Source organism: Podarcis tiliguerta, assembly GCF_965153285.1.
Source record: "Podarcis tiliguerta genome assembly, chromosome: 14".
Taxonomy (NCBI): domain Eukaryota; kingdom Metazoa; phylum Chordata; class Lepidosauria; order Squamata; family Lacertidae; genus Podarcis; species Podarcis tiliguerta.
In genome coordinates, this window is record NC_139547.1 from 28,789,240 (window position 1) to 28,806,985 (window position 17,746).

The window sequence follows — 17,746 nt, forward strand, 5'->3', positions numbered from 1 at the left end:
TATGACCCCATAGAGAAGGGCTAGAAGGAAACATGAAAGACTTAGAGGGTTGCAGCAGCTCCACCTTTGTGGCAGGGGCACCCCTCATGGGTGTAGCCAGGGGGGTGCAGCTGCCCTTCCCCAAATCAAGTAAATAAATAAAAATACTTAACTAACTGACCAACAGCATCGCAGATAACTCAGTTCTCCCCCCCCCCCCCGCAACATAATGCCTGCCTCCCTCCAAAATAAATCCTGGCTACGCCCATGGCGCCCCTCCTTCCTCTGTGGGTGCTGCTATGCCCTTGCACAAAGGCAGTTCTAGGAGTGTGCCCTTGCTATCTCAGGTGTGCGGCCAGCCGGATAGTGCCAAGCGTGTTTCCATCAAAAATCCCCCTTCGTCATCTGTGCCATCTTTGACAATCCACCTGGTGGAGCTGCATCTATTATATTATTATCGTTCCCTGTTCTAAAGGTGACCGGGCACACGTGACCCTCGCTTTGGGGAGCTTGTGCACTGCTGCCTCCTGGCGTGCGCTGCTGGCGACCGGGCCTTCAGCGCCAGCTTGGACTCCCATCAGCGTCACCACCCGCGACCACGGGCCATTCTCTTGCTCATTTATATTCATTGGAAGCGGGGAGGTGGAGCTTTCCGCGAGCCCCGCCCCCTCCCTGGCCTTGGCCGGGGCATGTGGCGCCGCGTTGTCACGGCAACCCCCGCGCAGCGCGGAACGCGTGGGGGCGGGGCCTGCAGCGTGGCCGGCCGAAGCCGCCGCGCGAACGCCCGAGGGGGCGGGGCAAGGCGTTCTTCTCGCGCGTGCGCTCGCTCCCCGCCTTTTTTTTTTTGCCTGTGTGTGCGCGCGCTCGTCTCTGTGTCTGTTGGGGGAGGATTCGCAGCTCCCGCGACCCTCCGTCCTCCCCTCCGAGAGGCCTCCTTCCCCGCCTGGCGCAGGATGGACCCAACGGGGAGCCCGCTGGACTTGGGCTTCTGCCCGTCGGCGCCCTGCCTGCTGGTGGAGGACTCGCAGCCGGAGCCGGAGTCCGCCCAGGACGACGGCGAGGAGCCGCAGGCCCTGCCCGGCCTGAAGAGGAGGTGGTTTGGACCAGGGGCGCAGGACGAGGCGGATGGGCCGCGGGTCGTTCCGGGAGCGAAGGCGGCAGGAGGAGGCCCGGAGGAGCAGCAGGAGGAGGGCCGGGCCGGTGAGGGGGCTGAGCGGGGTCCCGCAGGGGGCTCTGGGCCCGCTCCCTTGCAGCCTTCGCTGTCGGCCTCCGACTCGCCGCGCCCCCTCCTCAGCCAGGTCTTGGAGCAGCTGCCGCCGCCGCTCGCCAGGAACACCAGGTGGGCACCGCCATTCCTTCTCCGCGGGCGGGCTTTCGGCCTGCTTGACCCCTCTGAGACGTTGCTTGTCTCCCTTGCAGGGCGGCGGACGACCCCCGCGGCGGCGCTGCTGGTGCTGCACCGGGCTCGCTCTGCGCGGAAGGTAAGTGGTCTCCTCCGCCTGCTGCTGCTGGGGACGGCCCTTGGGGGCTGCCCCTTCGCCATTGCTGAGAATCCAGCCCCGGGGGGGGGGGCTGCACAGGCCGTCGCCTGTTCTCGCTGGAGGCTGTCCTTGAATGGTGGGGGGGGGGGTCGGGGTCCCCTCGTGACTGTTCTGCAGCCCTCTTGGGTTCACAAGTAACCTTGGCGGGGTGGGAGAGGGAGGGACTGTTTGCCGGGCTCATTTCCTCCCTTTAGATGCTGGAGCCCTTCCACATGTGCTGAGGAAGTTCTTATCTTCTGATGCTAGAATCAGGCATGTCGCAGCTGGGCTTCGGTGTTTTGGAGCTCTCCCAGAGCCAGAACCTTGAAGGAGACTCCACAGCTAGTGTGGTTAGTGATAAGGAGCAGCTGCAACCCAAAGTGGCCTTGGAAGAAGAGGAGCAGGAGGAGGATTCCAAAGGCGGTAGGTGGGGGCGGCCTCCTGAGTCTTTAGCTGAGCAGCCCTTTCCTCTGGGATAGGAAAACTTCACTCCAACCCTTCTGCGAAACTACCCACACTGCCTCAAAAGGACTTCAGGCCCAAACAGAACCTTCTTTCTTTTAAATCATCCTTATTTGTTCATTCATTCATTTGAAGAACATTTTACCCAGTTTACAATGTAGATGGCAAAAGCTTCCAGAATGGCTTACAAAGTAAGCGGTCCCTTCCCTTGGGCATACAGTCTAAAAGACATGCCCTGGGCAGCAGGGTGAGTGGGGGAAAGCAAGCTTAGGCACCAGGTTTAAAACATATTATTTTTACAACAAGCTGGATGGGATAGAGACAGGCCAGTTACTTCCCCTTCCTGCTGTTCTGCAGCTGGATGGAATGGCTGCTTCTGGGTGACAGATGGGAGCCTTACAGTTCTGTTCGCCTAGTACTTACCAATAAACTGAGTCTCTGGAGTAACAGTACTTTTGTACACAGTATTCCTGCAAGGCAATTGAGGGAATGTAGTTGCCAGTGGTAGAGCATGTAGTTTGCAGGCAGAAACAAGGGAGCCTGGCTGAGCTTGAGCCCTGGGAAGCTGCTCTCAGAATAGACTGTCCCAGACTAGGGGGGCAAATAATCTGATCACATATCAGGCAGCTTCTTATGTTCCTAAATCTTTTGAAGATAGTAATGCTGATTGGATTGTGGTTGGATGTGATGTTATAAGTATCTTTTGGGTTGGCACTCACTGCTATCCTGTTGTCTTCTCCATTAGAGATTGTCTTCTAAACTAACTGAGTTGTATCCATTGTTAGTACTACTCTGAATAGACCCATTGAAATTAGTAGACATGAGTGATCTAGGTTCATTAATTTAAGTTAGGTGCAATCTTAGCAGTGTACGTCATACAGGGAATGCCATCAGCCCTGAATCCAAGCAGATTTTGACTTGGCACCTAGATCGAAATCAGATTTAGTAATTCTCTGGAAAAGCCCTTAGAATGCAACATAGTGCAGTTGTGCTCTGGTATTTCAAGTGAAGCACCAATTCCTGATGCTTTTTTTGCTCTGCATGCAGATCCAGATGAAGTGACAAAGTCTGGGAGTGACTCTCCTGATAGGTAAATATCTGCTTTCACCTCTCATACTTGTTGGCTAACTTGTTGCATGGTTGAACCTTCAGGAAAGGGGGTATGGAGAGCTTGCCATTTCTGTAGGGGGTTCAGTTTCTTTGCCCATTAAACCAGCTGTGAAGCACATGTGGTTCCATGAAGTCCTTCTTGCTGTCACACATGTGCCGAACATTCCTGCTGCTGGTAGGCGAGAAGCTGCTACTACTTTTCTGCCTTGTTCTTTGTGAAGGAAAGATATTTTACTCTTTTCTCTTCTGCATTACCTAAAGAAATGGTGGAGTAGCTTATATCCATTCCCACTGGGATTTTTCAGGCCCAACAGCAAAGTTCTGTTTGCACCTTTGGCAAAGCTCAGCACAAAAGCAAACATTCTTCCACTCTGCAAGTTCTGTGCATGCTTTGTGCCCTGTTTTTAATCCCCAGGGAAGCTATCAGCTTGTTTGTGTGGCATTCTTTCAGCTTGTCGTATTATTTTTCTCAAGATGTAGTCCACCCTGGGGCCTTACAGTGAAGAGCAGGCAACAAATATAAACAATGACACCCTGGGGAATATTGATTGCACTTATGTTCCCAGCAGCACCCCAAAAATTCTGCAGTTCCATAAAGAACCTGCAAGGAGTCCAACTTCTGCTTGCCATCCACTTGACAGAAGGCCACAAGGGACGGATCCCTCTGGGTGGCATACACAGGATGCTGATGTCTTATCTACTCAGGAGGACATGTTTGGCCAGAGCAGCACAACAGGTGAAAACAGACTGCATGCCTGTGCCGTGGCCCCTGCGACCCATGAGGGGGAAGCAGGTGCAGTTTGCTGAAGCTCTGCCTATCCTGATAACAAAGGAAGGTTTCCTACTTGATTACTATATAGATAGTGCTACATAGGTTCATGGGACCACATAGACAGCTTAGGGTATGTCTCCTATGCACGACACACAGTTGCTGTGGGAGGAATGGTAGGCAGTTGCTTTGTGGATGATGGGAATTCCAGTGGCACTGATAAAGTTGCCTTTTCAACGGATGTGTTTCTATGTCACCCTTTGCTGTTGCTGCATTTTGAAAATGTCTTAGTGTTTTGAATTCTTCAAATTTTGCCTCTTTTGTTTGTGCAGATGGCTTTGAATATGTAGTGGCACAGATCAACAGTGCTGAACAAGTTGTACAGGGTTGTCAGATTCTAGCATGGGCTGATCAAAACGTAGCTCATCAGTTGCATTGCTGACTTGCGTTCAGCACCCTGAGAGTTCTAGTTTTCAGGCAAATATGCAAAATCATTCTTTGGTGACAGCATTAAAACCTGCCAGCTGCCACTGTGGCTGAAGGACATACTATTTGCCCTTCCAACAGTGGCCAATCAGGTGCCCAGGAGTAAATTTCTCTAGATTTAGAGATAGCAGCTCTTTGGGAAAAATCTCAGCTGGTCATCAATATTTGATGGTGTTGATGAGGAACGTAAAACATTTTCCATCCCTGTTGGGTTTACTTAAATTTACAGTCATATTTTTGCACACCACAAATTGTGGGTGGTCTTCTGCAATTTTGAGCAGTTGCAACAAGGTATTAAAATTGACTCCGATGTAGGGAAAAGGTCAGTGCAGCTGGGAGACAGATTTTCAAGGCAGTGTCCATTGGGTTGTTTGACAAAATTGCTAAATGGTTTTGTTAATTTTAATTGCCTCTTGTTCCAGATGGTGACAGTGCTGTGTCCAGAGTGGAAGCAGCAAATTCTCCAGTGTGCACTCCTGCCGATTCTCTGCATGTCCTTCATCTCTCTGGACAGGGACCTCTTTCCATGTAAGTAACAAGCCTGCTCAGGTTGCTTTTGTTATCTGTTTCCCTGAATAATTGCTTCTAGGAAGCTGCCTTACACTGAGTCAGGTCCCTTACACTGAGTCAGGTCCATCTAGCTCAGTATTGCTCACACTGACTGGCAGCAGCTTTCCAGGATTTCAGATGGGGGGCATTCCCAGCCATGCTTGGAAATGCAACCCGGAATTGAACCTTGGGCCTTCCTCATATGAAGAAGGTGCTCTTCCACTATGACCTTTTTCCTTCTCAGCTAATTGATGATCCACTTATTACTTCCTTGCCTCCTGAATTCACTAATTGAGTCAGTTGCGCAGTTGGTTATCCCTGTATTGATTGGCTCTTATGCTTTCATTGATAGTGTTGTAATTGTGTCCACCTTTCAAAGTAACTGAGCTTTTGCCTCTACTCCTTCTGTGCTCGTTGGTCTTTGTTGCCTTCCTTTTTCTCCTTTCTGTTCCCTGATGAGACACACAACCGAGCGCTGTTTGTGTTTCATGTTCCGTGGGAGGTACAAATGTGGTCTGTGCCTGTGAGCTGAGCCTTGGCTTCGGCCTTCAGATCTCTGGAATAGATTAGCTCATTTGCTTTTTTCTTGTGACCTTGCATATGCAGACAGTGAGGCAACTATGTGATCTCTTTTTCTCTGTAGTTGTGCTTCAGGCCTTCCTACGCCATCTCCTAGCATCTCACATTCTGTACCCCTCATCATTCCAAGAAGCCCAACAGAACAGGGAACAGAAGGTATGCCAACTCTTTCTGCTGGAGGCCTTGGTAGCCCTTGGCCCAAGCTATGGTGTTCAAAAAGACAACTTAGTAATGGTGACCCAGGTTTCTTTTCTTTCATTTCTGAGCGAATGTGGAGGCCCCTCCTCTTTTTGAGCACTGAAAGAGGGGTGCAGAGGGCCAGTTGGTACCCTTCAGCTTTTTTGGCAGTGAGGTGTTCTGCTCCAGTGGCAAGAACAAGGCTGTCTTTCTCTGCTAAGGCAATAACGTTAATTTATCCACATCTTCTGTTGCAGCAGCAGCAACAGGAGGAGGGAAGCAAGAAGAAGAGCCAAAGGAGACTCGAACTCCAGGGCTTCCTCAGTCCTCTACACCTGTCGCTCAAGATGCGCCAGCTTTTACTCCAGCATTCACTCCCATACCATCACAACCAGAGTTCTCCCATGTGAGTGGTCAGAAGGTGCCCAGCACTGAGACTGGTCTTCTCTGTGCTGCGTTCATCCTTGGTAGAAGTAAGGAGGCCCCCACGCCTCTTGCCCTACAGTTTGACAATCCTTTCCTTCGCTTGTGCTTTTTTGTCATAGGAGGATTTTCGAGACATTCACAAAGCGTTAGCCTGGCTTTGTGTATAGAAGGGCAAATCTCCTGGCCACCATGTTGGTTGTGGAAAACAGGAAGCAATACTTTATGAAGTATCTTGCTTTGTGATTGCCCTGCTGGTATGTCTTGGTTGCAGTGTCAAGAATTACTTCTGGTACTCTTGAGAGCTGGCCTGGTTGCAGAATCTCAGGTGTGGAGCTGTCATATTCCAATGTGTTTGTGTTTCCCCCTGTTTTAGGACACTTTCCTCCCAACTCCAAGCTTAGAGAAAGGGCCTGAGGCACAGACAGAGAAAGGAGATGATTGTGGTATCAGTTTGCCAGCAGACAGCTCTGAAGTCCCTGAGGCACCTGCATCTGTTGTGGAGGGCCCCTTGTCATGGCCCTCGGGTGAGGCCTGCCTATTGGCGCTTTCTGCCAGTGAGTGCAGCCAGTCCACTGAGGCTGTGCAGCCTGAGGAAACAGCCATGGAAGATCATGGTCCTCCAGTAGAGAAGCTTGGCTTGGATGGTAGATGTAGTGAGCAGCAGCGGTTTAATGAGGACAGCCATGCCTCAACTGGGCAGCCTGCAGGAAGAGGTTCCACTGCCCAAGTTGGAGTTGGAGATGACCTTGGAAGTCAGGGCCACCTCTTGTGCCAGGGGTCTCAGGAGCCAGAATGTGAAGCTGTCCCAGAAACGCCTGGTGAAGCGCAGGGAGAAGCTGAGCTGCTGAGGGACGGAAGGTCTTGCCTTCACTCTACTCACTCTCAGGAAGAAAAGGTGGATCAGCATGTGGAACCTGCTGCAGCCAGAGAAGACTCTGAGAATATGCTCCAGGCAGCTGGAGAGCCTGCACACCCAGATCCAGGAAACTTAAAAGGAGACCCCATGGAAGACTCCAAGGAGGAGGCGTCCCTGAGGATCGGCCCTGGTGTGACACTGAAGCTCTCTGACTCACAACCAGATCTGGAGGGAAGCAGGTCCCAGGTGAGGTCCAGCGTTGCCCCTGGAGTGGAGCTGCCTGCTGCCATCTCTCCAGGCAGAAGCAACTTGGGAAGTGTGCAGGAGGAGGAGGAGAGCTTGCCACTGCTGCCCCCCCAGGGGGAAGGGAGTGGTGTGCCAACAACAGCCAAGGAGGATGAAACTGCAGAGAGCCAAGCAGCAGCAGCACCTCCAGAGCAAGGCAGTAGGAAGTCTGCTGCCATTCCAGGGAGCCCATCAGTTACTGCAAGGGAAGATTCAGAGCTGGGGCCCTTGCCTGGGAAGGAGAAAGCACCAGCAGTGACTTTGGAGGAGGGATCCCATCCTGGGAGTGCAGAGGACCAGATGGAGAGCCAGCAGAAGCCACGTGGGCTGGAGAGAGAGGTGCAGCTGTGCCAGAGGGGTCCTGAGCCACCTGCTAGCCTGCCCAGCGGTAAGTGATTCTGGAGAGTAAGAGCAGCAGTAGAATTGCATCATTGGAAAGCATCCCTGTGGAGTGACCCAGGCTGCCTAGGCTTGAGCCAATGTGGCTGAGAGAGAAAGGAGAGTAGCCTTTTGCAGCTTAAGAAGATAATTTCTCTTGCTCCCTCCTCTCCCTATTGTGTGAGTTATTTCCTTGAAATACTCTCCAGTGGTTGCCAAAGGGCATGATAAACATAGACTGAGATGGAGGCTGTTCCCTTCCTGCCTCTGTGCCTGTCTGGTGTGTGAAGGGTGCATTGCATCTGTTCTCACAGAGGCTGCGTTGGCCTGTTGGCTTTTAAATTCTCCTTTATTTATTGCTTATTAAGTACATATGTGGACTGCCTAATAGCCAGAGCTCTCTGGGCAGTTCACAGACAAGAAATGGAAGTCACCATGTACAGGCATAATTCAAATCGGCTCAGACTCCTTTGCAGCTGCAGTGAGAGCCTTCCAGGCTGTTGGAACAGAGTTCTAGTGCTCTCTGTGGCTTAATGACTGGCAAGGTCTCACCCCCCACCCTGCTATCTTTCAGCAGTTATCTGTTTTCAGTGATTACATTGTTGGAGAAGCACAGCATGTTCTGCAAGTGCCTGTTTTGAGTACAATATGTTTAGCATAGGTGGGAGGAGCTGGGATGTTATGCACTGGGGACTTGGGCTCTGCCCTGCCCATGGTTTCAACCTTCTAGACTAGAAACTAACCCCCCCAACCCCCCCCCCCCAATAAAACAGACTTCTCCGGTATCTGTGCCTTGTACCAGCCTCTATGCAGCACATGGCAGGAAGTAAGAAGCCTGGGCACAGGATTTGCAAAGGAACCTTCTTGCCTGCTTCACCTTGCCTGGTCTCACTCTCTGGACTCATTGTTAAAACTGTGTTTATGGAAGACAATCTTACTCGGCTACGAGTGATCACCAAAGGAGATGACCTTGCCTGGTAGTGCTATGCCATGCTGTTTTCTTCCAGTTGGGGCCTTTGGCTGACCATTTAGCTGCCGAGAATTTATGGCAAGGAGGGTGCCTAGTAGCAGAATATGAGCTCACAACCTGTCTGTTGTAATACCTTGTTCCAGGAACCCCCTTTCATCTCGCCCTGCTGAAGGAGAAGCATGTGATTGAGCCTCTGACAGGCATCACACCACCTCACATTGGCCAGCTAAAGAAAGGCCCCAGGCGACACAGCACTCCTATTGGTGAGTAGGAGACGTGGGGTGGGGTTTCTGTGAGTGATGGAGATGGGCACCAGCTGCCTTCCAGCCTTCCCAAAGTGGCCATCTTTTGTCCTTCTCTTTGCCTTCAGAAGGTGTGTGTGCTGGTGGAGAGCAAGGAGGGGTCTGATCCAAGCAGCCATCAGTAAAGCAAAACCCCAGTGGGAGGGAGGCCCTGTGGTAGCTGTTTACATATTGCCAGAACGGTGTGAGCTTGGAAGATATGACCTTACATTGCGCCATATTGCCTGTTCATTTTACTCTATTGTCATATCTGACTGGCCAGCAGCTGGGGCTTCAAGTGTGAAGAGGATCTCACAGCACCAGCTGACTGATCCCTCTAACTGGAGGGACTGCTAGGGATTGAACCTGGGACCTTGTGCCTACAAAGCAAGTTCTCTGCCACTTCCTCTGCTATTTGGAAGCAGCTACAGACCACAAGGGGTATGACGGACTCTGCTCTTGGAGCAGCTGAGAAGTTGCTTTCTACACTGTTATAATCTGAAGCAAATCTGGATGCAGCTTCAACTGCTGCTGTGGCTTCCTCCACAGAATTCTGGAAGGTGCAAGGGCCCAAATTCTTTTTGGCTGCCTTGCAGAAGTACAACCCATATAGCTTTGGATTAGAAGCCCAGCTCATTTGGTCTCTCTCTGATGTTAGAGCAGTTGGCCCAAGGGCTAAGGCAGATTCTGGTGCTGCAGAGCTGCCATCTGCTTGGGGGTGGCCAAGAGGCTTTCTGTGCTGGTTCTTTCCAGCAAGCCTGGGTGGCTGTTGGTGAACCTGCCATCTTGCTTTGCTTGTTTCAGAGGCTGGAAACTGCCCGGACAATACCATAGCAACCAGCGATGTCACAGCTGAGGGCACCAACAATGTGACAGTGGAGAGTGCTCTGACCTCTGTTGAGATGGAGGAGAGTGGCAAAGGGAGCGCTGAGGCCGCCTGTGAGGAGCAGGGGAAGCTGTCCTTGCGCATGAACCTTGTGACCCCTGTGACGGAAGAGAGTGACGAGTCCCTGCCCTTCAGCCTGGACAGTAAGAGATTCAGTGCAAGAGCAGTTGCGGAGCGATGGTCCCCTGCCCTGGACTAGTGACTCCAAACAATACTGACTACTTGACTAGCAGTCTTTATAGTTCTCATGATTCCATCTCTGCCTGGGAAGGGCTGATTTGGCAGTGCTGTTGGAAACACTTGCAGAAACCTGGCCCTTTAGGCAAGGGAGGGGTGGTCCTTGTCCTGGGCAAGTTGTGAAGAAGATGGCAAGGCTTTCTAACTGGGTGGTGACTTTTGATCCAAAGTGTTTGGGAGGGGGTGGAATGCTTCTAATGCCTTCCTCTTTGCCCCCAGAGCCCACATCCAGTGAAAAGAAGAACGGGTCTGTCACAGGAGTTGTTTCCAGGTAATAGGCAGGTACTGGTACTTAAGCCCTTTGTGACAGAGGTGAATGGCATCTGCTGGGAAAGGGGTGTGTGTGCTTATGTGCCATCCTCCTGCCATCCTGTCAGGCCCAACTGGGCTGCTTTCATCAGTTTTCCCCATGCGTGGGTGAACTGCCCATGTCAGAGAGGGCTGAGCCCCAGAGAGGTATTTGGAGGGGCAGGAAACCGTGTCTTGCTCCCTCCATCCTTCCAGATACTCTGAGCTGCTGCTAGGGAGGTGAAGGATGATGGTATTTAATGGCATCTGAGGGGTTTTCTGAACTGGAGGTCCTTGTGGGTGCTTGAGGCCCCAGCATCCTGGGGCCACCAAATACTGGCCAGGTTGCCTCACTGCTAGCAAGCTCATAGGCCTTAGCTATCTCTTTGGCAGGATTGGTCCTTTCTGAGCCTGTCTCTCTCTTCTGCCTATAGCTCCCGGAAGGTGCCATCCGTCTTCACTCGAGTCTGTGAAGTACAGCGTGAAGAAGACAAGGCTCAACGCCCTGAGCTGCCTTGTCCACTGTTCAGGCAAGTCTATGGAAGGCCTCCCTGGTGCTGTCTCTAGGGCTGTCTCTGTGCAACCTCCCTTCCACATGAACTAATAACTCCTCCCAGGCCATGTGCTGCTTCTCTCTGTGTGCAGTAGATACTCCTGGGAAATCCCTCCCCTGGCTAAGGTGCGTCTTTGCTTTGCTGAGCCACCCCAAGTTCTCCCTGTTGGAATCATATGCTTGTGCCAGGCCTATTGCCAGTTGTGAGGCAAGCAGGAAACAACTAGGACATGCTCAGTGGGCAGTGTTTGTCCCGGGGCAGCTGGTCTTGCAGGGTGAGGGCTACAAAACAGCAGCAGTTGAAAGATCCTTTTTCTGAGCAGGTCTCCTGGACAGCCAGGCAGCTTGTTGGGACAGTTGGCATCACACAAATGCGATGGATTGCGGGATATTTTTCTGAATGCTGTGTCCCTGTGTGTGTGTTCATACGCATGCATGGCTTGTTGAGTCATTGGATATACTTGACTACAGCAAAAATACACCTAAGCTAAAAATATGCCTATGCAGTCTCTGTGCAATATGAATCTTTGTATACTTGATGGTTTATGTACAGGGATTAAAGGGAAGACTCCAAATCGCAGACCCTCTTAGTCTTAAATGGGTAGGCTAGACAAAGCCATGGACAAAAGGTCTCTCAACACAGTCATTCCAAATGGGGCTGCAGGCTGAGAGTCAGCTAATCTCTTAGTAAGGGAGAACTTTGCCTTTGTATCTGCTTCTGGGCTCCCTAGGAACATCTGACTTGCCCCTGCTGGTGACAGAAGACTGGATTTGGGTGGACATTCATTGTGATCTGGCAGAGCTCCTCTCATGCTTTTCTGATTGCTTTCAGGGGTGACCTGTTCAATTTCCCAAGTTCCCAGGAGGAGCAGGAGCCACCTGCAACCTGGCAGAGCCAGCGAAGGCTTGTGCCCCTGGGTTGTGGACCAGTCCAGGACTCTGGCTTGAGCGCTAAGCGGACAGTGGGTTGTGCGGAGGAGGGAGAGGCCATGGAAGTTGAAACAGCAGGAACTCAGGAGCAAAAAGAACAGAGGGCCCCCCAAAAGGCAGCTTCCGTTCTGGTGGCTGCAGGGAATGATGGAACTCAAACGCCAAAATCTGGCACCAGCAGCAAGGGGACCCAGGCTGTGGCAGAGTTCCTTCAAGGGCCAACGGAATTCACGTCAGCAGCCACACAGACAGTGCCTACTGGCCAGGTGGAGGTGGGGACCAGCACGGCTGGGTTGTGGCCTGGACAGCAGGACACTAAAGTGCAGGTGGAAGAGGACCATGGATCTAGGCCTGCGAGGCCTGGGCATGCGCCAGGGACCCAGCACAACCAGGTGAGAGGGAGTCGGATCGTGTACTTGGAAAAGGGGGAGGGGGGAGAGAGGTGCTGCTGCCTGTAGCAGGGGCGAAGGATTATCTTTTTTTTTTTTAATAAATATTTTATTCGATTTTGCATAAAAGACGACAAAGCAAAACAAAAACAACAAACAATACACCAAAAACATACAGAATTACACAAACATAACATACTACAAACAACAGAAATAAAAACAATCTTATCTTCATATTGATCTTGCATTAACTTGTTTCTCTGACTTCCCCGAGTCTCCCTTCCCTGTATTCCAATTCATACAATTAAACAACAAATCCCTTCCCTCTGTCATAATTAACCTCCTTTCTGATTTGAATGTCTTAATATAGCTTATTCAATGCTTAGAACTTAAGATGTTGGGTCTTCTGATCCTTAAAATTTTACTCCAATAACCTTATACATTCAATCTGATGTTATTTTAACATTCATTAATCTTGTAGTGTTTCTGTAAATAGTCTTTAAATTTCTTCCAATCTTCCTCCACCGTCTCTTCTCCCTGGTCTCTGATTCGGCCAGTCATTTCTGCGGATTCCATATAGTCCATGACTTTCATCTGCCATTCCTCCAGCGTGGGTAATTCTTGTGTCTTCCAATACTTTGCAATAAGTATTCTTGCTGCTGTTGTGGCGTACATAAAAAATATCCTGTCTTTCATACGTACCTCTTGATTGACCATGCCCAGGAGAAAGGCCTCCGGTTTCTTTGGGAATGTGTATTTAAATATTTTCTTCAGTTCATTATAAATCATCTCCCAAAAGGTCTTAATCCTTGGGCATGTCCACCAGAGGTGAAAAAAGGTACCTTCAGTTTCTTTACATTTCCAACATTTGTTATCGGGCATATGGTAAATTTTTGCAGATATACCATCTGTATATCATTTTCATAATATTTTCTCTTAGGGCATTACATGCCGTAAACTTTAGCCCAGTGGTCCATAACCGTTCCCAGTCGGCTAGCATTATGTTGTGACCCACATCTTGTGCCCATTTAATCATTACTGATTTCACTTCCTCATCCTGTGTATTCCATTTCAGCAGCAGATTATACATTCTTGACAATATCTTAGTTTTGGGTTCTAGCAATTCTGTTTCCAATTTTGATTTTTCCACCTGGAAGCCAATTTTTCTATCCAATTTATATGCCTCCATTATCTGATGATAATGGAGCCAATCACGGACTTTACTTTTTAATTTGTCAAAACTCTGCAGTTTCAATTTATCTCCATCTTGTTCTAGTATCTCCCAATATTTTGGCCAATTGGCCTCCATATTGAGTTTTTTGACTGCTTTTGCTTCCATCGGAGATAACCACTTTGGAGTCTTGTTTTCAAAGAAATCCTTATATCTAATCCATACATTAAACAATGCTTTCCTGACAATGTGAATCTTAAACATTCTGTGAACTTTAACCTTGTCATACCATAAGTAAGCATGCCACCCAAACGCATTATTGAATCCTTCTAAATCCAGTATATCTGTATTTTCAAGAAGTAGCCATTCTTTCAGCCAGCAAAAAGCTGCTGCTTCATAGTAAAGTTTCAAGTCTGGCAGGGCAAAGCCTCCTCTTTCCTTTGCATCTGTTAGTATTTTAAATTTTATTCTTGGCTTTTTGCCCTGCCAGACAAATCTGGATATATCTTTCTGCCACTTCTTGAATTATCTACTACCTCCTGGTCCCAGCTTTTAGAGTGGGAGGTGGTTATTGCCACATGTGCCTCCCCCAGACTTTCCAACTCTGAGCGAGGTGGGAAGAAGCAGCCTCATCAAGAGAAGCACTTTGATTGGTCAGCCCAAAGGTCCACCAAGTCCCCCTCGCAATAGTGATCAGCCAGATGCTTGCTAGTGAGAAGCCCACAAGGGTGGCAATTGCTATCCTGCCTCTGAGCGTATTTCATTTGTTTGTTTGCTTATATTTAAATACAGTCAAACCTCGGTTATCAAACGTAATCCGTTCCGGAAGACCGTTCGGCTTCCAAGAATCGTTCAAAAACCGGAGCAGTTACTTCTGGGTTTTCGGGAGCCGAGGTTTGGCTGTATTAGATTTATATTTAAATATATTTATAAACATTTATTTCATACGTCACGACATGCCATATAGGCAAAAACCGCACAATCACAATAAAAATGTCAAATCAGGCAGAGCTGTCTGACAAAGAAATCTCAAGCTATTTCCATCATAGTTGAATGGTTTCTGCAAGTGCATGTGATGACCCTGTCCTGTGACAGTGAATTTCAGGAGGGAATGATTGTCCAGATTCATTTTGAGGCATGTCTTGCATTTGCTGCCAGTTGCTTGTATTGGATAATTCTGGTGCTGCAGGAGGCCTCTCTTGTCACCAAGCCATTTTAGTTGCCCTTTTATGTGCCATCTGCAGCTCTGTGAAAGCCGTTCCTGCCTCTAATAGCAAGCTCAGGAGGTGAGTGGAGCTAAGAAACAGTGGAGAGCTGCTGTTGCCTGTTAGTGTCCAGATGGTACTGAGCTGGATTGACCAGTGCTGCATAATTCTGTATAATGCAGTCTCCTGCTCCTCTGACGGCAATGTTCCCCTTTCATTCCAAACAGCAGTGTGCTGTGGAGGAATCTCTGAAAACTTTCTGCCTTTTTCTTTTCTTCAGCATGAGGAAGGGTTTGATTTGCCTCGCCCGCCCCCAGGCAGAGCCCTCCGGCGTCATATACGCACCATCCGCGAAGTACGAACTGTTGTCACACGACTCATCACAGACATCTACTACAAGGATGGGGCAGAAGTGGAACGCAAGGTAGTGGAGGTAAGGCAAGAGATGTCAAGGCCAGGACAATTCAGAAAACTGTTTCTGCGTTTTTAAAGAGGATTTTTCCTACCCTTGTTCCTTTGTGCTGCCGGATGGGTGTGTGAACCTCAGAAAGGGAAATCTCTGACCTTATCCCAGGTGATCTTGGGACAGTCACTTGCCCGCTTGTTGACTCTAGACTCTAGACTCATCTCCTTCTCATTGGTTTCCTAGGGTTTCTTGTGCTTTGCCAGTTGCTTCTCTGAGTTTGTCATATTGGTCCCCTACTTGAGAATACACACCATATCATATGCATCCAGGCCATTTTGGAGCCACAAATCCTGCTCCTTATCTTGCACCTTTGAGTGTTGGACCTGTGAACCTTAAGGCACTGTGATCACAAATTACCTATTTGGTGTTGGTTGTTGATGTGTGAGCATCTACTCTTGGGTTGTATTCTTTTTAAGACTTGCAGCAGAGTTTCTTTTACAGAGAATCTTTATTATTTACAAAAAAATTACACCGGTCAAATAAAACAATATAATTCATTCTCCTCTAGCCATCTGGCGAGAGACTCAATTGCTGACTCATTTACAACTTTGTTCATTTACACCCTGACTGACCTTTATTGACCACATGACCTTAATAAAGGCACCTGTTGCTGGGGAGATTTTTCTGTTGCCTAGCAACCTGTTCAAGACCAATTCTCAAGTTCTTTCTAGAATATTCCAACAGCCCTCCTAACTTGAAATTCTGTCTTGAACATCTGGCAATTTTTTTCTGCTTTTACTCAGTAAGACCCAATTCCATAGTCAGCATTTTAAATTTAAAGGCTTTGTAAAAATAAATGCAATCATAAACCCTGTAGAACAATACCTAAGCTTCATCCACCCTTTTAAAATGCAATCTTTTACATGTGCATAGCGTATATCTAAGTGTTTTGGTTTAGGTTTACATTTTTCTTTCTTTCCTGCCACTGGACTATACACTCCAGAGTTTCCTGCAAGACTCTTTTCAAGATCTGGCAGGCATTGTGTGGGGTGTTTTCACCATCAGCTTATTTATTTCTCTGGGTTTTCTCTGGCTGCTAATACTGTCAAGGCAGGTTTTATTTTTAAATTGCTTCTTGAAAATTTAAAGGAGCTTTGGGGAGGTAGGGAACCTTGGAGGCGGTGAGCTTTTGTCAGGGTTTGCTGCCGCAGTTCAGCTCTGCTCTTTTGAGATGGGTGCTTGAAGTGCCTTCTCCAGCAAGAACATCATCATTTTGCCTGTTCTGACCTTAGAGGCAAGTATTTATTTTGTGGAGCGGAGGAGAGTGGAATAAAATGCCTTGTAGCTAAAGGGTGGGGCTCTTTCTCTGATAGAGCTGAGCATCAACAGGATGGATACCCAAAAAGATGTTGGCTTTTCGCAGTATAGTAGCGCAGAGAGCTTGCTGGGGAGAGCTTGCATTAAAAAGAAGGGACTCAAAAATAATTTAAACAAGGTTTTAATAAGAAAAACAAAAACTCCTTATACACCAAATACAACTACAAACAAACACGACCCAAACACCAACCCATCCCCAGGGTAAATGGCAGAGCTAGGTGCTGCTCCTTATATACTGTGGCCAATTCCCAACACAGCTTAATCAATGCAACTCAGCAGCACCTGCTATACCTCACAGCTGCAAGGCTGGATCTTGTTAGTTTACTCTGGCCCTTGCTCTGGCCCCTTAAAGGTATACACATTGGGTGAAACAATGATGAACCTTTAGATTTAAAGAAACAGTTCAACATTTCCCCTGCGGTTCATCATTGTGGAACAAAAACATAAAGCATACTTTGTACATGTTTTTCATGTGTAACCTTTGGAAGTGCTTTAGTAAAAATGTCTGCAATTTGATTGTTACCTGGAATATATTCAAATACAACCATTTCATCAGCAATTAGTTTCTTTACAAACTGCAAACGTAATCTTAAGACTCTAGTGCGCTGCGTATTGGTTTCTGAACCTAGAATAGCAAGTCTACTCTGGGAATCAAGGTAAACTTTTACTGGTAGTGTGACTTGCATCTGTAGGTCTGCAAATACCTGCATATACCATTCTATATCACGAGTGGCCTGAACGCATGCACATAATTCACTCTCTGTTGTGGAGAGACAAATAATGGTTTGTGTCTGGGACTTCCATTCAAAAGGACAACCGTTATAACAAAATACCATACCAGACACACCCCTGCAATTATTTTGTTCCACTGCATGAGATGCATCGCAGAAAATTTCAAAACCTTTGTCAATACTTGATGTAAACTGCAACCTATAATGTTTAGTATGTTTAAGGTACATTACCACTCTCTTAAGAGCAGAGAAACATTGTGTAGTGGGCTTTTCCACAAATTTTGCCAAAAAGTGAAAAGCATAAGTTATATCTGGTCTTGAGATTCTTTGAATGAAATTTAGCTTGCCTATAGCAGAACGATACAAAGTTTTGTTAGGAAATGGCTTATCCTCACCTGTAAAGGTGAAACCACACACCATAGGCGTTTCCTTCCCATTTGCATTTTCTAAACACAGCATTTCAACAAGATCATCAATTTTTGCAGTTTGATGAACCAGAAAAGATCCATTTTTGCCTTTCTCAATTTGCATGGATAAGTAATTTTTAGCTATGCCTAATTCCACCACATCAAATTTCTTCTGTAACTGTGATACTACTTGTTCATACTCCTGTTTAGTTTTTGTAGAAACTAACACATCATCTACATACACACATATCTTAGTTACAGAGTTTGCCCTTTCCTTTATGAACACACAATTGTCTGCCTTTCCTTGTGAAAAACCAATATCCAGCAATTCTTTTGCTA

At 48.2% G+C, this 17,746-nt stretch overlaps 1 protein-coding gene across 3 annotated transcripts in view; it reads left to right on the forward strand.

The window, feature by feature from the left end:
* The window catches only part of TP53BP1 (tumor protein p53 binding protein 1), a 28,593-nt gene that overhangs the window by 1,386 nt on the left and 9,461 nt on the right, over positions 1-17,746 (forward strand). Inside the window, exons 1-15 of one of the 3 annotated variants that reach the window (XM_083412658.1) lie at positions 718-1,318; positions 1,399-1,460; positions 1,767-1,922; positions 3,009-3,051; positions 3,641-3,807; positions 4,749-4,854; positions 5,519-5,610; positions 5,889-6,037; positions 6,431-7,586; positions 8,690-8,809; positions 9,632-9,856; positions 10,170-10,221; positions 10,673-10,768; positions 11,624-12,113; positions 14,767-14,919. In XM_083412658.1, coding sequence (XP_083268784.1) covers positions 933-1,318; positions 1,399-1,460; positions 1,767-1,922; positions 3,009-3,051; positions 3,641-3,807; positions 4,749-4,854; positions 5,519-5,610; positions 5,889-6,037; positions 6,431-7,586; positions 8,690-8,809; positions 9,632-9,856; positions 10,170-10,221; positions 10,673-10,768; positions 11,624-12,113; positions 14,767-14,919 — 3,453 coding nt within the window. In that variant the 5' untranslated portion in view covers positions 718-932. Of the gene's footprint in view, positions 1-717; positions 1,319-1,398; positions 1,461-1,766; positions 1,923-3,008; positions 3,052-3,637; positions 3,808-4,748; positions 4,855-5,518; positions 5,611-5,888; positions 6,038-6,430; positions 7,587-8,689; positions 8,810-9,631; positions 9,857-10,169; positions 10,222-10,672; positions 10,769-11,623; positions 12,114-14,766; positions 14,920-17,746 lie in introns of those variants that run through there. The other 2 variants (XM_083412657.1, XM_083412659.1) reach the window with 2 other exon arrangements.